Below are 27,417 nucleotides of genomic sequence, written 5' to 3'. Positions count from 1 at the left end.
TCTATATTTAAAGAGTTCAAGTGATGGAAAATCCACCAAATCCCAAGGTAAGCTGTTCCAATGACTACTTACTCTCACTGTTAATGTATATTTTATTTTGGCTGAATTTGTCTAGCTTCAACTTCCAGCCATTGGATCTCATTGTCCCTTTATCTGTTAAAGAACCCTCTGCTATAAGAAATCTTCTCCCCATGTACTACTCCTAGACCTCTTAGCATTCTCTTTGGTAAGCTAAATAAATGGAGCTTAAGTCTCTCACTGTAAGTCAGGTTTTCCCAAATTCAAATCATACTTGTAACTTTTTCCTTAACCCTTTTTTCATTTTTTAAATGTGAACAAGCAAAGAAAGTATGATGTCAAATCACAAACTGGACACAAAGAAAGACATTCTCCTATGCCTACAGATCAGTACAGGTTGTTACACTCTGTTAAATGAGTAGTTAAACAAGCTAATAAAGCAGTCTGCAAAAGAATGCAGGGTAGATTCAGAATGTGGCACCTGGTCTACACCTAAAAATTATATCAATCTAGCTACATTTCTCAGGGCTGTGAAAAATTTCAAGCCCTGTGTGACATAGTTAGGTCAGCCTAATTGCCACTGCAGATGCAGCTAGGTCAACGGAAGAATACCATCTCTCAAGGTTGTGGATTTACTACAGCAACAGAAATACCCTTTCTGCCGTTGTAGCGAATGTCTACGCTACAGCAGTGTAGGTGCTGCATGGTAATGCTTGTAGTATAGACATACCCTGGGGCCAGGGCTTCCCAAAGCTCTGCCACTTGTACTAAAAAAAGCAGAAAATCTGGTAGAAGAAATTATTTTATACCTTACTCTTTCAGCATCCTGCCTTCCAGAAGGCTGCCATGGACATGGCCACCACAAGTTATAGGTGAAAGTGTGGGGTAAAGAGATTTACCACACAGCTGCAAGTCTGTACGTAAATTTCTCTCATTTGTTTTTAATAGTCTAAATTTTGTTTAATAAAATTATTTTAAAATAAATCTGCTGCGATTTTGAAAGTCAAATATATAAATCATGCTATATAATGAAAAACTTTGATCACTATGGATCTGATTTTCAAAACGTCAGTTTGCCTGCAGACTCAGGATTTACCTGGTTTATAGATTGTGTAGGTTTTAAATGCTAAGCTGATATCAGCATTCTTGAGAATATTCATCAAGGTGTGAGGCGTTTCTTTGATCCACTGCTTACGTGGTTTATCTTCACTGTATTTTATAACACAGCCACCTAGTAAAAACATCACTAGCAAATCACTGATCATCAGCAAATCATACCCTGAAACATACTATCTACATAAGATACCATTAATAAAATGAATTATAGAGATATCTACTAGAGAAAATAACAGAGAGGTGTGGTCTGGAGATTTGAGCTTGTAGCATTATTGCCCAGCTCCCCAAAAACACATAGTCCTTCAGTTGGTGACCTGATGATTGTGTCAGCACTAGAGCAGAATGAGGGTATTGAAGGCAGCAAGAGATTCTGGATCCTATCAGGAAACCAGCAGAAGCCTGGACAAGTGTAGAGGCTTATCACCTTTGCCTGGACATCATGTGCCTCTATGAATCTCATAGGATGGCGCCCGGGGGGCCAGTTCTAACGAAGAAGAAAAACTCACTCCTATAGCAGAAATCAAGGGAAATGCACAAGTCCAAACAGGTTTAGTTTCCATTCCATGGCCTGGTGTATCATCTGCTCCCCTAACTTTTGGAATTTTCTGACCATTCATATTTTGATTTTGTAATCAAATACCAATGCTAATTTTCACATGTATTTAAAATATATATTTATCCCATAATAATAATGATAGTCCTATAAGCATGAATGAGGCATCCATTACTGCAGTACATGGCTGCACTGTACAAGGTAAAATCTGCACAATTTTCAGTAAAATATCTGTGCTGAAGTATTCCTGTTGAGAGTTATCATCACAGCAGGACATAGAAAGAGAGAGTCTCTGAGATACAGTAATTAGAGCCTAGGCCATTTCAGCCTTTGTCAACAAGAATTACCTGCATATTAGCTGAAAACAGCACAGAATCTGAAGCACAAATATGACATGCTCCCACCAGCCTACCCTACTCAAAGATGGGCAGCTGAGTTCTGCATCAGCTGAATCTTATAAGTAGCTCTCAAGGTTAGCTCAATGTAGAGCAGTGCTTCTCAAAGTCAGGCCGCCGCTTGTTCAAGGAAAGCCCCTGGTGGTCCAGGACGGTTTTTTTACCTGCCGCGTCCGCAGGTTCGGTTGATCGCGGCTCCCACTGGCTGCAGTTCACCATCCAAGCCAATGGGGGCTGCGGGAAGAGCGGCCAGCACATCCCTCGGCCCGCGCCGCTTCCCATAGCCCCCATTGGCCTGGAGCAGTGAACTGCAGCCAGTGGGAGCCACGATCGTCTGAACCTGTGGACACAGCAGGTAAACAAACCGACCCAGCCCGCCAGGGGCTTTCCCTGAACAAGCAGCAGACCGGCTTTGAGAAGGACTGATGTAGAGCACGTTAAAGTGATTTAGCTTCATGTAACAGGGACATAACTGTGGTAAAGGCACAATCTCTTTGTCAAACACAGATGATGACCATTTGCTGTCAACACTGCTTTTTCCACTTGTGGCTCTTTCCAACACTGCTGGCATCTATCTCAGACTTTTAAAAATCACACTTTAAAAATCAGACACTTATTCTCTTCTGCACTGTTTACTACTTCAAATCCTTATTGGTATGGTGGTTTTTGTCATTATTAGATACCCCTTTTGCATAGTGCCATCATTTTCTAAAAAATGATTTTTTATAAGACCATTAAGAAGTCTGTGCATTTCTTGTATGAAAAACAAATAAAAGTCAACTGTAAATACATTTAGTCTGATCTTACTTTCATCCTCCTCAGCTGTAAAACTGGAAGAAAGCAAGGATGCATTTTCCAGGACATTTACCACTGTATTTGACTCTCCCCTTTCCCAATGTTTTCTGTGGGGACTTGGCAAATTCGCATTCTTTGGGGGGACTTCACAGTTTTCTGATGAAAAAGAAAAAGTTGATTACTAGCTTCTAACACATTTATTTCTATGCTCAAACAAAATACTATAAAGAGCAATAAAGTACTCTAGCAACACTGAGATTGGGCACTAGGGGGTCAAAATTTGGACTTAATGGAAGTGGGTGCAAGTCCAATTTGGTCCCATGTGTTTGTTTATTTTTATTACATCAATTGTTTTCAAAGAACCTGCTTTTCTAACATTGTGGGCAAAACTTTAATCTGAAATATACAATAATAATCACTGTATCTCAAAAAGTCTGCATGCAAGTGTACTGGCACCTTTTCCTGTAATTACAGTGCTGTGTACTCCCATGTTTTTAAGTTAAAGATTTGGCTGTACGTACAGCAGATCAGCATCACTATAAATAAGAGAACGCATAAGCCTTAGAATTCAATATACATTACCCTCTTCACCAGCACCCCTTTGCTTCAGTGTCCTCTCACTCAAGCACTTGGTAATGTTCTCCAGTTCTGAATTGCTAACTGTACTACTTTGATCTTCACACTGCTTTAAAAGGTCCAAGGACAGCATTAATCATTACTTGTATTGTTAAAGCAATTAAACAATAATCCCCGCAAGTCTTTTTTTGGTACATTTTGGACAAAAATACTAGTCAAGTATATTAAAGTTAATAACACCGACACTAAACCAGCAATTGCACTGCACTTCCTATACCTCATTTCATACTGTACGTCCCTTCTTGACAGAGAGTCAGGATTTCTGACACCAAGCACAAGTTTAGTTATATACGGCTATGCATCTTTTAATTTTTTTAAGCAGAAGCAATATAATGGAGAATGAATAGGTGCAGCTGGATTGGATGAATGAATAGGAATTGAGCTGGAGAACAACAAGGTGCACCCAAACAGGAAGCTCCCAGATTGACAGGTCCATTAAGAAACTCAGCCAGGGAAAGGAAATGAGCCCTACAGGCAACATGTCTCTTTTCTATTTTGAAAAATAGTCACTGGGGATGGTGTAGGCTCTGCTAAAATTTGCTCAGAAGTGATCTTTCAGCATTATAACTTAATTAATTTAACTTAACTACTCTCACCCCAAATCAAGCATGGGCACTAGTTCTCAGTGAGGACTATGTCCAAGCCAAACTGTTTCTGCTGTGGCTTGTTCAGTGTTTTTATTTTTATCCACTGTCCCATAACTCAAACAACTGGAGGGATTTTCACTAAAACTAAAACAAAATCCACCTGTAGGCAGGGACTAAACATGGAAAACACAAGACCCTAAACCAAAATTTCAGAAAGCCACAAGGATATGAAGCTGAGATTATATCAGAAAATGTTGCAATTTTAACTGTAGAGGATGTGGACAGTACCTACTATAACAGATACACCTCTATCCCGATATAACGCGACCCAATATAACACAAATTCGGATATAACGTGGCCCAATATAACAGGAATTCAGACATAACACTCCGGGGGGGCGGGGCTGTATGCTCCGGCGGATCAAAGCAAGTTCGATATAATGCGGTTTCACCTATAACATGGTAAGATTTTTTGGCTCCTGAGGACAGCGTTATATCGGGGTAGAGGTGTATGTGGGTGACATGTTTACATAAATACCACCACAATTCACTCCACTGCTGATTTAGCAGCCTATGGATTATTAATGAATACAGTAACTAGTCTGCAACAATTTTATTTTTTTAAAATGGGATTATATTTGTATTCATATTTGAGTACTTACCCCATTATTAGAACGTCCACCTGTTCTGACAGCACCTGATAAATTAATGGCCATGTTCAAAAATTAAATCCATATTTGAGATAAGCAGCTGGAGTAAAGTGGTGCTCATGAAGGCAAGAAATTAACACCACTGAGCCAGGCATTTTGAAGGAAAAGTCTGTGAAAGCTTCTTCACTGCTCTGCCAATATACCTCAGTCCAGTGGTGAGCTGGAGCCGGTTTGCAAGAACCGGCTGTTAAATTTAGAAGATGGTGTAGAACTGGTTGCTAAAGGGGTGGCCCTGCTTCCTCAGGGGCAATTTAAAGGGCCTGGGGCTCCCAGCAGGGGCCCTTTAAATTGCCACTAGAGCCCCACTGCAGGAGACCTGGGGTAGGGCTGTGGGACTCTGGGGGCTATTTAAAAAGTCCGGGGGCTCCCGCTGCTTCTACCAGCCCGGCCCTTTAAATAGCTGCCAGAGCCCGCTACTACTCCAGGGCTCCAGCGGCTATTTAAAGGACTGGGACAGTAGAAGCAGGGGAGCTGCGGGCTCTTTAAATGGCCCCTAGAGCCCAGGCGTAGTGGGGGGCTCCATGGGGCTATTTAACGGGCTGGGGCTCCAGCTGCCTCTGCCGCCCTCGTCCTTTAAATAGCCGCCAGAGCCCCACCGCTTCCCCAGGGCTCCAGCAGCTATTTAAAGGGCCGAGGTGGTAGAAGCAGGAGAGCCACAACCCTTTAAATAGCCCCCGGAGCCCCGGGCTGCTGCTGCTACCCCAGTGAGGGATGGGGGACGAGAAACTTGCGGGTTCTGAGGGGGGCAGTCAGGGGCAGGACATGGGTTGGGTTGGATGGGGGAGCAGGCACATAGGGGCTTGTACTGTACTCACTGCGCGGTTCCTTACCGGGTCTTCTGCGGCACTTTGGCGGCGGGGGTCTTCACTCGCTTCAGGTGAAGGACCTGCTGCCAAAATGCCACCGAAAACCCGTAGCGAGTGAAGACACCCCGCACCCCTCCGCCACCGAAGTGCCGCCGAGGACCTGGTAGGGAACCAGTTCTTAGGATTTTGGGAGCTCATCACTGCCTCAGTCCCATAGACTCAGACTCATAGACTTTAAGGTCAGAAGGGACCATTATGATCATCTAGTCTGACCTCCTGCACAATGCAGGCCACAGAATCCCACCCATCCACTTCTATAACAAACCCCTAGCCTATGTCTGAGTTATTGAAGTCCACAAATTGCGGTTTGAAGACCTCAAGCTGCAGAGAATCCTCCAGAAAGTGCCCCGTGCCCCATGCTGCAGAGGAAGGCGAAAAACCTCCAGGGCTTCTGCCAATCTGCCCTGGAGGAAAATTCCTCCCGACCCCAAATATGGCCATCAGTCTTGAGACACTTCTGCTATTCAATTCCCCTGAACCTCTCATGGAAAAAAGGAACTGTTGATTGTCTGTGATTATGCAGCGGGTTTGAGCAGTGGGTAAATATCCCCAGGGGGAAAAAAACACCACCACCACCACCACCACCACACACAGTGTTTAAACTAGGAAGGTATGCCAATGGAACAATTTACATGCTTGAAGTTATGCACATGAGCAGAAGGACTTCATTGAACTAGAGCCTCAAACCAGACAGTGATACTATTACCCTTAAATTTATCACATAAAATTAGAGTACTGCTTACAAATAAAATATGTGGCACAAAGTTTCCTTTCTTGTACTAAAAGATATCAGATAAATTTGTTCCTTATGGTAAAGGATAAAACTGTAGTTTGAAAAATCAAATTACCCACTAAACTCTGCAAAGATGAACTATATAGCACCCTAACAGGTTCAAGATTTCACATTTTAAAATAATTTCAACTTTATTTGAAAACACAGAATTGACATGTTCTTTAATGTTAGATTCTAAGATACTGCATTTCATACTCACTTATTTTGATACATTTTTAAGTCATTTATAAAATCATTCTGACAAAAAATTACCTTTTTTTCTTCCTAAATCACCTTTGTGTTTCTTTGTCTCCTTTAATATTTGTTCAAACTCAGCTGTCATCTGAAAATTGTACACAAAGATTCTATGTAGTGTGCGTATTTTAATATTTTTTCAGATTACTCAACAAATTTTGTGTTAAAAATATAGGCTAATCAACAGGAACAAAAGCACCTTCTAGTTAGCAATAACTACCCACTACTGATTAAATCATAAATCAACACCAGTGTTTTTTAATTTTAAGAAATCCCTCATCAAAACTCCACTTTTCTGAGAAGACTATACATGTGCAGGATTCTGCAGTTTTGTATCGGTTCCATCACCTGGTCATTTTGGCCCAGATCCTCGAATGTATTTAGGTGCCTAACTCCACTTGATTTCAATGTGAGTTAGGTGCCTAACCACTTTGAGGATCTGGGCCTTTGTGCTTTCTGAATCTGTCATCTTCATTAGTTTCCTAGACTGTAAACTCCTCTGGACAGATACAGATTTTGTATAGTCCTAACCACATTACCACAATTCAGCAACTCCCCTACGGTAATAGTTCTGATTTGTAAACCTGTATTAACAGAGGATGGTGACTAATTTTTAACGCTCTTTAAGAAGGTTCCCAAGTAGTAATTTTTCAGTAACATCAAGATATGGCAATACAGGTATTTGAGTTAGCCTCTAAAATGTAGGCACTACTTTTAAATTCTGTTAACTGGAGACAAAATAAAAAAGTACACTATACCTCTGCTGGCAAACAATTTTTGATAAGTTTTGCTAAGCAGCCTCTTTCAAGAATAGTACTGGCCGATGGACGATTCTTGGGATTTCTTTTAAACATCTGTTTTATTAAATAATGAAGTTCATAGGAGTAATGAGATGGAAGTGGATTGTAGGATCCTTTACATATCTTAAGGATGAGATGTTTCCAGCTATTGGCTTGAAACTAAATTTGAAAGAAAATAATTTTAAAACCTTGAAAGCAAATATGAAGGGAAAGAAAAGCTGCCATAATGTGAGAGCAATGTTAACATTTAATTACTTCTGCAATAATGCATATTGTGTAACTGTATGCTATCTATTGGGCCAACGAGTTTTGAAAACCTCAGGTCTCTACTGCTACTAGGGCAAGTATTTACCTTCCTGCCTTTTGCCACTTAAACAGCCATGAACACAGTGTTTTTTATAGTCAGTCAGTACTACCTTTGTAAGTTGTATTTCTGGTAATGACATAATAGTGTCAGTTTATTCTTGACATTGCAACTGTAATAATGGACAGAAAGCCTTCTAGGCAGGAAACTTCTAGGAACAACAATATTTTGGGAGTTCCACTTTCAATCTACTGTATGTTTATGTCCCATATAATCTAATACATCATCTGTATCTATACCAATGAAAATGAGGGACTATTAGCACTTTAACCTTCCCAAAATAGCTGAGGCAGGGCACAGTGGTAAAATGCATGGCATAGAATCATAGAGGATTACGGTTGGAACTGACCTCACGAGATCATCTAGTCCTACTCCCTGCTCAAAGCACTCCAATCAGTTGCACACATACAATATGGGAAATGACTGCCTAGGAAGGAGTACTGCGGAAAGGGATCTGGGGGTTATAGTGGACCACAAGCTAAATATGAGTCAACCATGTTACACTGTTGCAAAAAAAGCGAACGTCGTTCTGGGACATATTCATAGAGTATTAGGGTTGGAAGAGACCACAGGAGGTCATCTAGTCCAATCCCCTGCTCCAAGCAGAACCAACACCAACTAAATCACCCCAGACAGGGCTTTGTCAAGCTAGGCCTTAAAAACCTCTAAGGATGGAGATTCCATCACCTCCCTAGGTAACCCATTTCAGTGCTTCACCACCCTCCTAGTGAAACAGTGTTTCCTAATATCCAACCTAGACCTCCCCCACTGCAACTTGGACTAGCGCTTCTTGTTCTGTCATCTGCCACCACTGAGAACAGCCTAGCTCCATCCTATTTGGAACCCCTCTTCAGGTAGTTGAAGGCTGCTATCAAATCCCTCCTCACTCTTCTCTTCTGCAGACTAAATAAGCCTAGTTTTCTCAGCATCTCCTCATAAGTCATGTAAAAGCAGCAAAGAATCCTGTGGCACCTTATAGACTAACAGACGTTTTAGAGCATGAGCTTTCGTGGGTGAATACCCCGCCGTCGGATGAATCCGGCCAGTGGTATTCACCCACGAAAGCTCATGCTCTAAAACGTCTGTTAGTCTATAAGGTGCCACAGGATTCTTTGCTGCTTTTACAGATCCAGATTAACACGGCTACCCCTCTGATACTCATAAGTCATGTGCCCCAGCCCTCTAATCATTTTTGCTGCCCTCCACTGGACTCTCTCCAATTTGTACACCTCTCTTCTATAGTGGGAGGACCAAAACTGTACACAATACTCCAAGTGTGGCCTCACCAGTGCCAAATAGAGGGGAATAATCACTTCCCTTGATCTGCTGGCAATGCTCCCCAGGCACCTGATATTCTACTCCTGAGCTTCTCTAGCAAAGGCTGCTTGCTGCAAATTGTGTATCAAATTTTGTGATGTTTGCAAACTGTATCTTGAGTGAGCACATCAAATTCATTTTCACTTTCAGACTAGAGCCAGAATTTAATTTTTTGTCCCAAGTTGAAAGGTTTGCGCTACCAACTGCAACTCTTTGGCTAAAAGTGCATTTTACACTTCCAGTCCTGTATTTAACATACAGCAAGTGTAAAACCAATATTGTAAGCAAAAAGGTGAGTCAGGTGTATGATAGCGAATAAATAATTTTAATTCAAAGAAATGTAATAATGCAATTGAGAAGTTTCCTCTGTGCACAGTGTTGGAGTACAAAAACTTTTTAGATGTTTCAAAATAAACAGCACTCAAGAATATTTTACATATGCCTGATTGTGTCAACATTAGAAGGAAAAGAAAACTTGCTTAGAACAAACAATAGTAAATACAGAAAGCTCCACTTAAAAAAAAAGAGGAACCTAACGGAGATTTTGAAAAGTGATATTCCACGTGGGAAGTTGTAGGAGAGAGATCACCTAATTCAACATGGGAAGAAGTTACTCTTACATGTACAACTTATGCACAGATACATTTTATGTTCACTACTAGGCCTCCAAAAGAACAGGAAACAGCATAAGCAAAGTTCACTATCACATCAGTGGCCTCTTCCTCACACAACTGAGATTAAAATCAAACCACAAGAGTAAAGCTAGCCAATTAGTAAAGATGTAAGAGTCAACCTGGCTTTTGTAAAGGGAAATCATACCTCACTAATCTATTAAAATTCTTTAAGGGTGTTGAAAAGCATGTGGACAAAAGTAGCTGGACTTTCAGAAAGCCCTTGACAGGGTCCCTCACCAAAGGCTCTTAAGCAAAGTAAGCAGTCATTGGATAAAAGGGAAGTGCCTCTCATGGATCAGTAACTGGTTAAAAGATGGGAAACAAAGGGTAGGAATAAATGGTCAGTTTTCACAATGGAGAGCGGTAAACAGTGGAGTCCCCCAAGGATCTGTATTGGGACCTGTACTGTTCAACATATTTGTAAGTGATCTGGAAGAGGGGGTGAACAGTGATGTGGCAAAATTTGCAGATGATACAAAATTACTTTAAATAGTTAAGTCCAAAGATGACTGTGAAGGTTACAAAAGGATCTGTGATGAAATAGGAATTTTCTGTAATACATTTTATGAATCCAAGACGTGCCTCAGTCTCCCTCTGTATTTTGCACTGCTACCCAATGGATGCAAAAGGGTTAGCGGTGCTCCTGGAACAGCGTAGGGGAAAGGCAGTGTGTGTGTGTGTGTGTGTGTGTGTGTCACTTCGCTGCCTTGTGGAATGAACAGAGTCATTAAAAAAAAAAACAACTGGCTGAAACCAACCCAAATCAACAGAAGCTCTAGCAAGACAAAGAGACACTACAATGCCTGAACAATCAAGACCTAACAGCAGGAAATCCCAGCAGGCAGGGGTTGTGAACTGAGATGAAGAACAATGCATCAGTTGACTAGAAGAAGGGGAGCCCTTTTGGAGGGACTTGGGAGCCTGGACTAGGGGAGACAAAGGGGAACAGGAGGACAGACCCAGAGATGGTGTCCATTAGAGCCTGGCTGGCTCATCACTGCACTGGCTTGGCTAGGATGGCTATGGCTTAACTTCTGCCTCTCTGTGCTAACCTAAGGCTGTTCAGATTCTGTGTGCCAGGTGACTAATAAAAGGTTACCTTGTTTAAAAGATTGCCTGTGCTGCTGTAAGTACTTCCTGAGAGCATTGCACCCCGAAGGGGTACAGTACAAGCCTCCCACAGAAGTCTGGCCTGGCTGGATTCACTGTACGGAGCCACAGAAAGAGACAGGAATTACCAGTGCTGAAGGCCCAGTCTTGGAGCCACAGGCCTGCCCCTGTGAAACTGTGTGGGTCCTTGGAGCCTAGCACACTAAAGGGTCACTCCATGAGAATGGTTACTGGCCCAGGCACAGATCAAACACTGTGACTCCATGATAGGACCTCACTAAACCGGATGACCGGGCAACAAAATAGCAGATGAAATTCAGTGTTGATGAGCACAGAGTAATGTACACTGGGAAAATTAATCTTAACTATACATACAAAATGATGGGGTCTAAATTAGCTCTTACCACTCAAGAAAGATCTTGGAGTCTATATCGATAGTTCTCTGTAAACATCTGCTCAATAAGTAGTGGCAATCAGAAAAGCTAACAGAATATTAGGAACCACTAAGAAAAGGATATGCCACTATGTAAATCCATGATATGCTCTTACCTTGAATACCGCATGCAGTTCTGGTCACCCCATCTCAAAAAAGATGTATTAGAATTGGAAAAAGTACAGAGGAGGGCAACAGAAATAATTAGGGGTATGGAACAACTTCCATATGAGGAGAGACTAAAAAACCCTGACTGTTCATCATAAAAAAGAGACAACTAAGGAGGGAGATGCTAGAGAGCTGTAAAATCCCAAATGGTACAGACAAAGTGAATATTTACCTCTTCACATAACGTAAAAACTAGAGGTCATCCAGTGAAATTAATAGGGAGCAAGTTTAAAACAAACTAAAGAAGTACTTCTTCACCCAACACACAGTTAATCTGTGGAACACATTGCCACAGGATGTTGTGAAGACCAAAAGTATAACTGGGTTCAAAAAAGAATTAGCTGAGACTGGATGACAGGGATGGATCACTCAAAACTGCCCTATTCTGTTCCTTCCCTCTAAAGCATCTGGCACAGGCCACTGTGAGAAAACAGGATACTGGGCTAGATGGACCATTGATCTGAACTTGTTTCACCATTCTTATGCAGTGAGTGTTTTGTTAAATATATATTAATTTTCTACTTGTTGCCTGTCATAATTAGTTTTTTTTAAATGGAGTAAAACTCAGTGAGAAGAAAACACTTAGGAAACCTATATGTGTAATTACAAGTTAATCCATCCAACTTAATCTAACTGCTAATGAAGTTTCAGAGTTCATTAGTACTTGAAAGTTTTTTTTATATTATATATCTATATCTATATTATATATAGATATATAAACAAAATTAGAATTGTTTTGATACAAATAAGCATACTTACTGGATGTTTAAGAGTACAGAGCTCATATAAAATGCATCCCAGGGACCATATATCACTAGAAATATATATACACAAAGAAGTCAAAATAAGAAGTAGTTAACCAACTATTATAATTCAATGTCACGTTTAGCAGAAGTTATGTTACTCATTCAAATGTTAAACTCTATGCAAATAAAAAAATACATTTAACTTAAAATGAACAGAAATATTCACAGAATATAATATTATATAAAAACTATGTGTGTGACCCTAACAGCATCCCAGTACAAGAGGGCAAGGGGCTCCCGGATATCTGGTACAGGTTTCACTGCCTTAACCAGTTCAGTGTACCCCAATGTATTAATGTCATAAACTGCATCTGATGTGTGTCACCTAAGGTATTATTGGAAAACTAACAACACACTGATAATATTCTTGTGGGGAGTATGTATGGTAAACACCCAAGGGACATTACAAATATGAAGGAAACAAGGAACTAAAATGTATATACCAGGCAAGTCTGGGGAAGGGGTAAACAGGTTACTCCCAGAAAAAGGACAAGCCAGGTGTCATCCAAGTTGATTAGCAATCACATGTTAAGAGACCATTCATTTGCACAGGGAAGGCAGGTACAGATCAATTTGCATTTTAGCAAACACCAGTAGGGGAAGAAACCAGCATGAAATTCCTTCACCAGCAGACCCCATGTCTCCTTTCTCACAGCCTGAATGAACTTTTTTGGGGGGGGGAAGGAGGAGGAGGCCGGGGGTAACCTTCACAAGAATCTATGTCAAAGGTTCACTGGATTATAAGAGACAGTGGAAAAGAATTCCAAGTTATTTCTCACCTAAGATGACAAAGGAACTGAGCACTTTGTCTTTGGGGAGAGATCCTGACCAAGGGTTGGGGGGAGGGGCAGAGCCATATTGCTGGAAGGAGGTGTGGTAAGAATCTTGCCTTGAACTAAGACTACAGTTTTGTTGTCTTAGTCTTTAGCAAGAGTTTTTCACAGTTATTTGCTTGTAACCATTCCTAATTCTATCCTTTATATCTGAACTCACTTAAAATCCTATCTCCTTTTGTTAATAAATTTGTTTTACTTTTACTCTAAACCAGCCCAGCTCTGTGTTTGAATTAAAGTGACAGTTAACAGCAGTTAAAGTGACACGCTGTGCATTCTGTCTCTTTAGAGAAGCAAACGAACCGTATTATTCCTCTGAACAGTTCAGGAAAGGTCTGGACATTGCCAAGCACACAGTTTTGGGAAAATCTGAGACTCAGAGTGTGTTGGAGTCACCTGGTTAGTAGTAACCAAGGCTGATGGATACCAGAGTGGGGCTGGGATGTAACAAGCAGACTACTGGAATTAGAGTGCTGAACCAGAGCTGCTTAACACAAAGACACTCAGTACGTTTGTCTGCTGACTGTCGGTGTTCAGGCTGTGAGCTACAGCAGCAGAGAATTTAAGGCAACTAGAATTTCAGGGCAGGCAGTGACACAACCACTTATTAGTCTGGACTACATCCTCCCAGAATAAGACTACGTGTTTATCTTTTTAGGTAATGAGAATAAAGACTCTTGCTTACCCTACCTAATCAGGAAACAGACCAAGAAAACTCATTGATAAGTAGTGACAGCCGATCTACAGTGGGAGTTCATTTTTTGTTAGTAGCATTTCTCCTGACTGACTTCATGCAGCAAAATTACTCACGCTCATTGTGGCACACACAGTGCAGCCAGCATAGGCAGGCACTCTCCCACCAGGCTGTTTCATAATACATCAGCCATTTGCAGCATTGCCAACTGTCACAAGTAGCGATTTTGACCACTGCTGGAGCTTATCTCAGGACAACGGAAATCCCTCTTTAATTGGCTGCCTTACCCATTTTCCCACCTTCTGGGGAAGAGCACCAAGTGAGCACCATCAAGAAGTCAACAACTGACACCATTCTCACAAGGGGAGGAGGAAGGAGCAGATAGAACCCAGAGGCTCAAGACAGTTCTGCTTCCCCCTCCCTCCTGTGAACAATAGATCTGTCTGTTCTCTGTTCTTGACATGGGAAAAAAGATGGAAAGAACCATGGAGCTGCACCCCTCCAGGCCTGACAGAGGGGGCTAAAAGAACCTTGGAGCTGCAGAAGAAGCAGAGGTGCAATGAGGGGCAAATGGCAGATGTGTGGTCTGAAGAAGAAAAGCTGATGTGAGGACTGGGGACTACAGTAGAACCACAGAGTTACCAACACCTCGGGAAAGGAGGTTGTCCGTAACTCGGAAACGTCCATAACTCTGAACAAGACGTTACAGACTTCACCTACTGCGGGGGGTATTTGGGGCTGCAGCCACAGGGGAGGGATGGGGCTGCAGCCACGGGGGGTGGGGGAGAGGCAGGCGAGTCAGGGCTTCTGACCCTTGGGAGCACCAGGGCCCAGGGATTTAGATCTGAGGGGAGCACTGGGGCTCGGGGCTTCAGCCCCATGGTTCCATTCTCGGTTTCAGCCTCGCAGGGAGCACGAGGGCTCAGGGCTTCAGCCCTGTGGTTCTGTTCCCAGCTTCTGCCCCGGGGCTCTAGCTACGAGGGGAGAGCTGGTTTTGAGGGTTTTTTTTGTGTCTCTGCTGCTGCCTGATTACTTCTGGTTCCAGAGGGTGTCCGGTTGACTGGTAAGTCCAGAACTCTGGTGTTCATATCTTTGAAGTTCTACTGTACATAATTCATTGCTGGGGTGGGAGACGGGCAGATGTGCCCCCCAAACCCCAAAGGGGGCACAGAATTAATTAAAATGTTGGGGTTTGTGAAGAAGCTGGAATCTCTGCACCATCAACCAACCAGTGAGAGCTCCTGGAATGGGCAAGGATGAATTTGGAAGAGCTGGTAACACTAATTGCCACACATCCACAATGGGGGTAGGCTGGGGGAGTTCAAAAATCAATAGACAAATTGAGAAACAATCTCATCATTAAAACAAATTCTAATAATCTAGGGAGGTCTGTCTCATGATCTTTGAACTTTTGGGTTGGACAGTACTAAACTTGAAGCTATTCAAGTGAGGTGTAACCTAGGCCTTCCCATCTGAAAACTGAGATAATCACCTCCAAAATACTCTCAAACTCCTCAGAACAAGCTCTAAACCAGAGTCTTCCTGATACATGGATTGCTCACCAAGGCAATCTGTAGCACAAGTATTAAATATCGTATTACAATAATGCATCGTCTCTTTTGATCACTGATTAAGTGCCTACCTTTTGTTGTTGTACGGTAAGTTTTCCCATATTTCTGGAGGTACGTAATAAGGAGTTCCCACGTATGTACAAGCATATGCCATTGGACTTGCCAAACAAAAAAGAAAAGCCATATGAAAAGCAATGACATAAGCTTTCTGTAATATTTAAGCAATGGTAAAAAAAAATGTAGTTTAGAGATCACTGAATCCAGGGGCAATATCTACATACTTTGTAAGAAGACGTGCAGATCCAAAATCTCCCAATTTTACTTTTCCATTTTGAGTGAGAAAAATATTCTGCAATGCAAAAAAAGGAGTAAGAATTAATGTACTTAAAAACTGTTTTCTAACAAATGTTTCTGCATTGCACACTATATAGATAATATGGTGATGGACACTTCAGAAAGGCTACAGATAGAGGTTTTATCTTCACTGTACTAAAATGAATCCTCATATTCCCCCTGCAAGGAAGGTAAGAATTATCCTTAATTTACAGGGGAAATTGAAAGGTTAAGTGGCTTGCCCAAGGTTAGAGTCAGTAGCAAAGGAAGAATTAGAGTTCAGGAATTCTGCATCCCAGTTCTGTACTCAAACCACTATCCCACACCTCTTTCTGAGTTGCTAACCTTCCTTTCGAGAGTAATCATAGAATCACAGCACTGGAAGGGACCTCGAGGGGACCTCTAGTCCAGTCCCCTGCACTCGTGGCAGGACTAAGTATTGTCTAGACCAGTGGTTCTCAAACTAGGGCCGCTGCTTGTTCAGGGAAAGCCCCTGGCGGGCCAGGCCAGTTTACCACCTGCTGTGTCCACAGGTTCGGCCGATCGCAGCTCTCAGTGCCCACGGTTCGCCGCTCCAGGCCAATGGTGGTTGCAGGAAGCAGCCCGGGCTGAGGGACGTGCTGGCCGCCCTTGCTGCAGCCCCCATTGGCCTGGAGCAGTGAACCACAGCCAGTGGGAGCCACGATCGGCTGAACCTGTGGACACAGCAGGTAAACAAATTGGCCCAGCCTGCCAGCGGCTTTCCCTGAACAAGCGGCAGGCCTAGTTTGAGAACCACTGATCTAGACCACCCCTGACAGGTGTTTGTCTAACCTGCTCTAAAAAATCTCCAGTGATGGAGACTCCACAACCTCCCAAGGCAATTTATTCCAGTGCTTAACCACCATGTTTAATCTTTTCCTAAAGTCCAACTTAAACCTCCCTTGCTGCAATTTAAGCCCATTGCTTCTTGTCCTATCCTCAGAGATTAAGAACAACTTTTCTTCCTCCTCCTTGTAACAACCTTTTCTTACTTGAAAACTGTTATGTCCCCTCTCAGTCTTCTTCTCCAAACTAAACAAACCCAATTTTTTTCAATCTTCCATCATAGGTCATGTTTTCTAGACTTTCATTCATTTTTGTTGCTCTTCTCTGGACTTTCTCCAGTTTGTCCACATCTTTCCTGAAACATGGCACCCAGAACTGGACACAATACTCCAGTTGAGGCCTAATCAGTGCAGATTAGAGTGGAAGAATTACTTCTCATGTCTTGCTTACAACATTCCTGCTAATACATCCCAGAACGATGTTAGCTTTTTTTGCAACAGCGTAACACTGCTGACTCATATTTAGCTTGTGGTCCACTATGACCCCCAGATCCCTTTCTGCAGTACTCCTTTCTAGGCAGTCATTTCCCATCTTGTATGTGTGCAACTGATTGTTCCTTCGTGAAAGAGTACTTTGCATTTGTCTTTATTGAATTTCATCCCATTTACTTCAGACCATTTCTCCCATTTGTCCAGATCATTTTGAATTATAATCCTATCCTCCAAAGCACTTGCAACCCCTCCCAGCTTGGTATCATCCACAAACTTTATAAGTATACTCTCTATGCCATTATCTAAATCACTGATGAAGATATTGAACAGATCCAGACTCAGAACTGATCCCTGCAGGACCCCACTCGTTATGTCCTTCCAGCATGACTGTGAACGGTTTTCAGAGAAGATGAAAGGCAAGATATGTATAATGTTTGTCATTCCAGCCCCTCCATTTTTATGCCTTCCCTTAAATTTAAATTGCCTGCAGCTAGCCACAAGCAAGTTGCTATCATCAAGGATTTGGGAATAGAAGCAAAATGATAGATATTAAGACTGCAGCTACTTTGAGACCACACTTTCATTTAAATGAGTTATAATCCTGATAGATTAATTAATCTAATACTCTCATGCTGGGATAAAGAATTTAAAATGAACCACAGCATTCATGGAATTAGACATCCCAAGTGGAAGAGGGCTGTTGGCAACTTGTAATAAAAGCTATTGAAGTTATTCCAATTACCTTGGACTTGATATCTCTATGCAACACACGTCTGTCATGAATGTGTTTCACTCCCAAGCACATCTGTACAAACCAGTGAAGTATCTGAAAAAAGTGATTAAAAAGTTATGACAATACAAATGCATGTGTTATACAAACTTTATTGGTGGAATGAAAAATTATAAGACACAGCAAAGAACAAACAAGTTAACAGTGTCAACAACCTCCCAAGATGGGAATTAAAAGTAAATCCGGCATAAATTTAAGGTGACCTCTAGGGCTGTCGATATTAATCACAGTTAACTCACGCAATTAACTCAAAAAAATTAAGTACGATTAAAAAATTCTTTGTGATTAATCGCACTTTTAATTGCACTGTTAAACAATAGAATACCAATTGAAATTTATTAAATATTTTGGATGTTTTTCTACATTTTCAAATATATTGATTTCAATTACAACACAAAATATACAAAGAGTACATTGCTCACTTTATATTATTTTTATTACAAATATTTGCACTGCAAAAATGGTAAACAAAAGAAATAGTATTTTTCAATTCACTTTATATAAGGTGCAATCTCTTTATCATGAAAGTTGAACTTACCAATGTAGATTTTCTTTGTTACATAACTGCACTCAAAAACAAAACTATGTAAAACTTTAGAGACTACAAGTCCACTCAGTCCTACTTCTTGTTCAGCCAATCACTCAGAAAAATAAGTTTGTTTACATTTACAGGAGATAATATTGCCCGTTTCTTGTTTACAATGTCACCTGAAAGTGAGAATAGGCATTCGGATGGCACTGTTGAAGCCGGCGTCACAAGATATTTACGTGACAGATGCACTAAAGAGTCATATGTCCCTTCATGCTTCAACCACCATTCCAGAGGATGTGCATCCATGCTGATGACGGGTTCTGCTCAATAACGATCCAAAATGGTGCTGACAAACGCACATTCATTTTCATTCTCTGAGTCAGATGCCACCAGCAAAAGGTTGATTTTCTTTTCTAGTGGTTCGGGTTCTGAAGTTTCCACACTGGAGTGTTGCTCTTTTAACTCTTCTTGAAAGCATGTTCCACACCTCCTCCCTCTCAGATTTTGGAAGGCAATTCAGATTCTTAAACCTTGGGTCGAGCGCTGTAGCTATCTTTAGAATTCTCACATTGGTAGCTTTTGTGTTTTGTCAGATCTTCAGTAAAGTGTTCTTTAAACGAGCAACATGTGCTGGGTCATCATCTAAGACTGCTACAACATGAAATATATGGCAGAATGCGGGTAAAACAGAGTGAGAGACATACAATTCTCCCCGAAGGAGTTCAGTCACAAATTTAATTAACATGTTTTTTTTTAAACAAGCATTATCAGCATGGAAGCATGTCCTCTGGAATGGTGGCCAAAGCATGAAGGGGCATATAAATGTTTAGCATATCTGGCACGTAAATACCTTTCAGTGCTGATTACAAATGTGTCATGCGAATGCCTGTTCTCACTTTCAGGTGACATTGTAAATAATAAGCAAGCAGCATTATCTCCTGTAAATATAAACAAACTTGATTGTCTGTGCGATTGGCTGAACAAGAAATAGGACTGAGTGGACTTGTAGGCTTTAAAGTTTTACATTGTTTTGTTTTTTAATGAAGTTATTTTTTGTACATAATTCTACATTTGAAAGTTCAACTTTCATGATAAAGGGATTGCATTAGAGTACTTGTATTAGGTTAATTGAACAATATTATCTCTTATTTTTTACAGTGTTAATATTTGTAATAAATAATATAAAGTGAGCACTGTACACTTTGTACTCTGTGTTGTAACTGAAATCAATATATTTGAAAATGTAGAAAATATCCAAAAATATTTAAATAAATGGTATTCTATTATTGTTTAATTATGCGATTAATTTTTTTAATCGCTTGACAGCTCTAGTGATCTCCCATTAGACAGTGTAAAGATTTAACTACTAAGATATGTGACATTTCAATATGGCAAGTAAAACACTCATTGTTAGTATAAATAAGGCTGGACAGTCAAAGAAATCTGTTTCTGCAAGCCATTTTACAGGCACTTCAATTATAATTGTATAGTTTAAATATTCTAATTTAACTGTAAACGAGTCACTATATTTTTAAGAAGAGTAAAACATACTTTAAATGTACTTTGTAGGGCTTTTAGGGATGCTCAGCCAATCTAACTACTGAATTAGATCAACATTTCCCGGCCCTCTATTTTTTTCTAAAAAGATGCCTCCAAAATGGAAAATATTACTTATTATAAATAAAGTGTAAATAAATTTGGGTGGGGGTTACATATTTCACTACTTTATATTAAGTTAGTATTTGACCCTGTGGCTACATCCACTTGTATCAGACTGTTTCACTCACTGTTCATTTGCAATACAACCTCATAACTTTACTTCACAGTCCCTTAGATTTTATTTTAAACTCTTCATTAGATACTTGGCAGCAAAAATACAAGTCTCACTATGTTTTACACAGTATGTATGTTGTCTATTTACAGTCTCTCTCAAATAACTCAGGTTTATCTTGTTATTACTGAAATTGTCCCACCCCACCCATTGTTCAGACAGAAATAATGTCATACATACAGAAGGATTTTTTTTAATTTCAAGCAGGTTTTTTGTAGGTTTTTGTATATTTTAAATTTGTTTTATATGACTTTGGCTGCTAGTAACTAAAACAGCCCTCGAAGATAATTATTTCAGAAATAGCTAAGAAGATTATATCTACATATAACCTCAACCTTGAATATATTGGGCCTGGTTCACCAGGCCCTGCACCTTGTTTAGTCACTTACACTAGCACAAAGTGACTGTAAATCACCACCATTGTGATTTGGTAGCATTTTACATCCAATTTCACTGGTGCCAATGGAGGTGCAAGGCAATGGAAAATGAGGCCCAAGAGATTTACTTCAGTAACTGGCTTCCCTAGTTTCTGAAATCTCAGGTACTTCTGAATTTAGATGTCTCCGTCTACCAGCAGGTAAATCACACATACATGTGATTTTACCTGAAATTGTCACTGCATTGCTGTTTATACATATAAACCATATAGATATATGCATGCACATAAACAGCAGCATAGTGAAATTTTCTTTTATATCAAATCATGAACTGCCACTCCTGAAAGTGACTGACAATCAAGTTTCAGAGTAGCGGCCATGTTAGTCTGTATCCAGAAAAAGAACAAGAGTACTTGTGGCACCTTAGAGACTAACAAATTTATTTCAGCATAAGCTTTTGTGGGCTACAACCCACTTCATCGGATGCATAGAATGGAATGTATAGTGAGGAAATATATATACATACAGAGGACATGAAAAGGTGGGATTTGCCCTACCAACTCTAAGAGGCTAATTAATTAAGATGAGCTATTGTCAGCAGGAGGGAAAAAAACTTTTGTAATGATAATCAAGATAGCCCATTTCAGACAGACTTAAAGGTGGCAATTTTGCAACAGAAAAGCTTCAAAAACAGTCTCCAACAAGAAACTGCTGAACTTGAATTAATATGCAAACCAGATACCATCAATTTAGGCTTAAATAGAGACTGGGAATAGCTGAACCATTACACACATTGAATCTATTTCCCATGTTAATTATCCTCACACCTTCTTGTCAAACTGTCTGAAATGGGCTATCTTGATTATCACTACAAAAGGTTGGGGTTTTTTTGATCCTGCTGACAATAGCTCATCTTAATTAATTAGCCTCTTAGAGTTGATATGGCAACTCCCACCTTTTCATGTTCTCTGTATGTATATGTACACCTCTACCTTGATATAACGCTGTCCTCAGGAGCCAAAATATCTTACTGCATTATAGGTGAAACCGCGTTATATTGAACTTGATTTGATCCGCCAGAATGCGCAGCCCTGCCCCCCCGGGGCACTGCTTTACCGCGTTATATCCGAATTCGTGTTATATCGGGTGGCGTTATATCAGGGTAGAGGTGTATCTCCTCACTATATGTTCCATTCTGTGCATCCGATGAAGTGGGCTGTAGCCCACGAAAGCTTATGCTCAAATAAATTTGTTAATCTCTAAGGTGCCACAAGTACTCCTGTTCTTTTGACATCAAGGTTGCCACACTTGGTGTAGTGGTTGTCTGACATGTTGCCATCACTCTCCAAAGTACCATGGTTAGTGCTGCTTTTTGGGGAACAGCACCAGAAGAAAACAGTGGCATCACATCCTTAGTATTGTCTGAGGTAAGGGCATATTTCAAACACCCTTCAACTACCTGGCAGGTCAGTTATCTAACATCCTGCTCATTTTCAATATACATCATTTGAGGATCATCAGTTCACGTAAAAAAGTATTCTTATGTGGCTGGCTTTGTTTCTTTTTCTTACCGTATCTTCAGGAAACAACTTTCCTCTTTGATATTTAATCTTTTGCATTAGATCTCCATCATCACAGTATTCCATCACTATATACAGATGTCCATCAGCTAAATTTTAAATAATTTAAGATTAATTAGTAATTTCATTAGCATGCTAAATGTATCATTGTTATTATATAGCACCAACAAAATGCTACATATTTTACAGAAATACAGTTTAAAGAAAAAAATCCAGGCCCCACCAAAAGCTTGCAAGTGAAATAAGAGCTTTCAGTCTAAATATAGGCGAGTCTCATCTTACGCGCATTTAACATGCATGAATTCAGCTTTGCACGGTCAGCAAAAAAAAAAGAGAGAGAGAAAAATAACAATTTAAATACTGTACCTGAGTGTGGGAGATTCTGTCTCCCATTACACTCAATGTAATTTTGACTATATGCGATTTTTGCTTTATGCGTGGACAGCTGAATGTAACCCCAGCGTAAGATGAGACTCACCTGTAATGCACATAGATATATTCTGAAAACCTATATATTTACCTTCAAATGATTCCTTATAGGCAACAATATTTGGGTGTTTCATTGTAGCCAACAGAATAGCTTCCTTCCTAGAGTTCTGTACATCAGATGGAGACTGAAAACACATTGATAATAAGTACAATTATACAAATGTTGCAATAATAAATCTTTACGTATATTACGTGTCATTTTCAAAACCAGAATTACTTCTGAAGCACTAGATTTCAATTTATTTTCTTCAACGGCTTTAAAAAGCCATTCATTTAGAAACTTTAAAACTCCATCCATTATTGTAAAATCAATAAGCGAAAAATAGCACACAAAATAAACTTCCCAGAATTGTATCTCTAGAGAATGTAAGTATTTTAGAGCCATTCTGTACGCTTTTTTGAATAGATAGGGTACCTTGCTACATCACTTTATGATTTTCTATTCAGACCACTGCAGAACTAGGTAATGAGGCAGCACTTCCTAGCTCTGGAACAGTTGAAGGTCTATCAGAGCGTATCACAGATTATTTGAATGTGCCTTAGTATAAACTTAACTTTAATCAGGGTATAACCAAGGCCTCTATGAAAAATAATTTTGAGCTTTCTTGGATAGCTGAATGAAAAGCAAGTAATTTGAAATAATTGAATTTCAGCAACAAACCTGACAACCTACTTCCTCTTTGTAGTGAAATCCTGTCCCCAGTGAAGTGAATGGGAGTTTTGCCATTGACTTCAAGTGGAACCAGGATTTAACTCTCTATAACTTCCCATATTCCATAATTCTAATCTTCAGCCACAAATATGATGCTGGTTAGTCTTTATGGTTACCAGTAACATCCTCAGTCCTGCAGTATTTATTAAAGGCCAAATCCTGTAAGATTCTCAACACTCTTATCTCTCAGTGAAGGCACTCATCACTGGGCTGGCTAAGCCCCAGATCCTTCCAAGGTATTTAGGTGCCTGACTCCTAGAGTTAGGCACCTAAATACCTTTGAGGGATCTGGGCCTAAGTTCTGAAATGTTGCACTTTCTCAAGAATAGCCTTAGCCTGCCTCCGTTGGAGGGTATAGTGAGTTTTTAAAAGGCAGTTACAGAATTAAGATAACAAATACAAAGAAGGAGAGCGTAAACACTTACCTTGGGAAGTCTTATTTCCTTCATTGCATATTTCTGGTCACTACTCTTATGAAAAACTAAGAGAGCTCTCCCAAAGGATCCCTCTCCAAGTACTTTTAATACAGTGTATTCTTCCATTGTTTGTAAGCCCAAGTCTTATTCGTTTCCTTAAATGTTATATTTCACAAGGATTTCTTCCAAACTGTATAACAAACTCAGTTAATTTTGGGAAAAAATTCAGAAGCTGTATTTTTGGTTAACATTATCTGTATGAGAGAAAATGGCAAAATAACAAAAATATATAATTATAACATGATGGCAATGACAACTGCTCATAATTGCCAAAAAAATGAACTTTTGTTCAATGCTATTACGACTTTACTAAGAATAAGGTTTTCAGAAAATTTTACTACAAACTCATACTATGGTAATACTATGTACATCTATTGCATCTTATAATCAGAACTCTCAAAACACTCTGAAAAAATGAATTAATCTCCATAGTACTCCTGTGAAGTGCTAGATGTTTCTCTTATTCATCATCTTCCTCTACCTGCATCTTTGCTGCTGGATTCATAGTCCCAAGCAGCCAGGTTTACAGGGATATGAAAAATATTTGGAATAGGCAAAATATATGGTGGTGCTGTGTGTTTATAAAGAGTTAGTGGATTTTATTTTGGATGGCCTTCATACCCCACTAATAGATTATATAAGAATTGGAATTTTTTATTAAGACATACTATTATTAACCTGTTACGCCGCTATATTTACTTTCTTTATTGGGAGATAGATATTATTGATCAAGCCTGTAGGATGGTGCGTACACGTGCACGTTTGATGAATAATATTTATCTCCCAATAAAGAAAGTAAATGTAGAGGCCTTAGAAGGTTAAGAGTGCATCTTAATAAAAAGATCCAACTCATGCTTGTTCGGAGAATGAATAGTAAATCTATCATTTTAAAATAAAAAATCCAAAAATTAAGGATCCAGACATAGGATGTGTGATAAACAATAAAAAGAATGGGTTACAGTCAAACCAGATCTCATAAATCACAGTACAAAAGGTGCGTTACATTTATTTCAGCTTAGTGTTATTTTCAGAATAGAAACCTCTAACACCAAAACTACTCAAAATAACAGCAGAAGAGGCACAAGAGGTTTCCCTTATTCACTCCCCTCTTAGGCTTAAGATTCTTAATTCCAGTGGCAATGTCATCAAATGATAAATCAGACCCTATTATTTAGAGAAGGCAAACTGAAGAACAGATCAGCTAAGTGTCACCCAAGGTTACACAGGTGTTGAGAAGAACCACCCAGAACACCTTCCCCTGCTAACCTCCTCTCCTGCTCCATCAATTCTGAGTTCATCTTCTGAAAATACATTAAGAGGTTTTGTTTTTAAAAAGAAGAGAGGCTGTTTGCTGTCATTGCTTGATGCACTATGTCTCATTTACATCAAACTGTCTTTTTATAATTTTGTACTATCCACACTTACGGTGCTGTGTAAATATTTAATGATAAATTAAATTGTTCAACAATCCCTCTTTGCACTCTGATATCACTTGGATTTTCCTTTAACCTCACTAAATGACTACCCTTTTCTGTCTTGTTTGGTTAGCATTACAACCTGGGTTTTTGCTGCCCTAAGCAAACTGAAAAGCTTATAAACATTTTGACTCCTCTAATACTGTATTTTGTTGTTCTAAGAAATTGCATGTACAGTAGAGCCAGCTCTGATTAACACCTAGAGGAACTGTGTTATAGCACACATCCCAAACACCCAGGGGCGGCTCCAGGCCCCAGCACACCAAGCGCATGCTTGGGGAGGCAAGCCGTGGGGGGCACTCTGCCGGTGCCACGAGGGCAGCAGGCAGGCTGCCCTCAGCGGCTTGCCTGCGGAGGGTCCACTGGTCCCACGCCTTCGGCAGACCTCCCACAGGCGTGACTGTGGAGGGTCCGCTGGTCCCGCGGCTTCGCCTGACCTCCGGGACCAGTGGACCCTCCGCAGGCAAGCCGCCAAAGGCAGCCTGCCTGCTGTGCTTGGGGCGGCAAAATGCCTAGAGCCGCCCCTGCAAACACCAACACAAATTTCATATGCTACAGCCCTGTCAGCTTTCTCTAATGGCAATCAAAATGAAAGGTAAATTTTGTGAAGGATTTAACAAAAACCCTAATGATATTTCATTTAGATGTAAAGAACATTAATCACAATGAGTGGGTGAGAAGTTTGAAAGGTTAAGGGAATGCAGCCAAAAGTACTCTCACACCCCATCTACCCTAAGGAAATGTTTCTGAAATTTCCCACCAGAGCTAGCACCAGGTTTCCAATGTCAGGAACCCTTGCATAAACAAGCTACCAGCATTTTAAGGACTGTTCTATCAAACCCTGCTTAGAACAAATATAATCAAAAAGTGCCAGCGACAGTGAGGGCAGCTGGTGGCCCATCTACACTAGAGTTTCTAACATTGCTAATACTAGTGAGGTTGTGCCACTGTTAGCTCTAGGATAGACAGGACCTCACTGAAGGAAGGAAAGGGGATAGAATAATAAGGCTGTAACTACATCAGGAAGAATATCCATTGCTAACAATGGGCATCAGCACTCTACACATTCTAAGCTGGTGCTCAAAACAGTACGGACAAGACCAAACCATGTTTAGCATCAGTTCAGAACCCACCATAGCTGAGCACTACTCAGAACAAAATTAAAACCTAGTTTCTGAAGGTGCCTAATATAGTTTTGTCCTGCTTATGTTTGCAATGAAAGAGTCCAGTGCCATTCAGTTCCACCCATTGTCTACAATGGATACATTTTCTAGTATAGAACAAAGTCTTTTGCTGTTGATTATACATTTCTTTTCACTAAACAAAGTAAAGTTTTTCAACCAAGACTTCCCAGGTTCTGTTGTAGATTAACACCTGCAAATGCGCTTAGGTGCAGGCTACTCTTTGAGAAGGTCAAAGATCAATTCTTCAGCATGCATAGCCAGGAAAGGAGAGCACACCCAATTTTACCTCTGACGGGTATAAATGAACAATAGAAACAATACCGAAATAGGAGAGATACACTAAATGAGGAGAATTAATGTGTGGACAGTAGGTCTGTGAAAGCCTAGGTCAGGGGTCGGCATCCTTTCAGAGGTGGTGTGCCGAGTCTTCATTTATTCACTCTGATTTAAGGTTTCGCATGCCAGTAATACAGTTTAACATTTTTAGAAGGTCTCTTTCTGTAAGTCTATAATATATAACTAAACTATTGTTGTATGTAATGTAAATAAGGTTTTTAAAATGTTTAAGAAGCTCCATTTAAAATTAAATTAAAATGCAGAGCCCCCTGGACCAGTGGCCAGGACCAGGGCAGTGTGAGTGCCACTGAAAATCGGCACGCATGCCATAGGCAGGGCCGGCTCCAGGCACCAGCTTATCATATCAATTCGGTGGAGGGTCCCTCACTCCCCGGAGCAAAGGACCTCCCGCTGAATTGCAGCAGATAGCGATCCTGGCTTTTTTCTTTTTTTTTTGGCTGCTTAGGGCGGAAAAACGCCTGGAGCCGGCCCTAGCCATAGGTTGCCTTCCCCTGGCCTAGGTGGAGGAGC

General features: G+C 40.4%; 1 protein-coding gene across 6 annotated transcripts in view; it reads right to left on the bottom strand.

Moving 5' to 3' along the window:
- The window catches only part of NEK3 (NIMA related kinase 3), a 33,436-nt gene that overhangs the window by 5,552 nt on the left and 467 nt on the right, over positions 1-27,417 (bottom strand). For 3 of the 6 annotated variants that reach the window (XM_039521042.1, XM_039521041.1, XM_039521044.1), the window contains exons 2-14: positions 23,841-24,085; positions 22,735-22,828; positions 22,206-22,303; positions 17,847-17,930; positions 15,755-15,822; positions 15,545-15,631; positions 12,329-12,383; positions 7,462-7,662; positions 6,722-6,791; positions 4,763-4,797; positions 3,460-3,562; positions 2,890-3,033; positions 1,115-1,249 (exon numbers count right to left, since the gene is read on the bottom strand). In XM_039521042.1, coding sequence (XP_039376976.1) covers positions 1,115-1,249; positions 2,890-3,033; positions 3,460-3,562; positions 4,763-4,797; positions 6,722-6,791; positions 7,462-7,662; positions 12,329-12,383; positions 15,545-15,631; positions 15,755-15,822; positions 17,847-17,930; positions 22,206-22,303; positions 22,735-22,828; positions 23,841-23,957 — 1,291 coding nt within the window. In that variant the 5' untranslated portion in view covers positions 23,958-24,085. Of the gene's footprint in view, positions 1-1,114; positions 1,250-2,889; positions 3,034-3,459; positions 3,563-4,762; positions 4,798-6,721; positions 6,792-7,461; positions 7,663-12,328; positions 12,384-15,544; positions 15,632-15,754; positions 15,823-17,846; positions 17,931-22,205; positions 22,304-22,734; positions 22,829-23,840; positions 24,086-25,157; positions 25,173-27,417 lie in introns of those variants that run through there. The other 3 variants (XM_039521043.1, XM_039521045.1, XM_039521046.1) reach the window with 3 other exon arrangements.

Source organism: Mauremys reevesii, linkage group 1 (genome assembly GCF_016161935.1).
Source record: "Mauremys reevesii isolate NIE-2019 linkage group 1, ASM1616193v1, whole genome shotgun sequence".
Lineage (NCBI taxonomy): Eukaryota > Metazoa > Chordata > Testudines > Geoemydidae > Mauremys > Mauremys reevesii.
The sequence above is the reverse complement of the archived record's forward strand: the minus strand, read 5'-3'. Positions and strand labels throughout refer to the sequence as shown.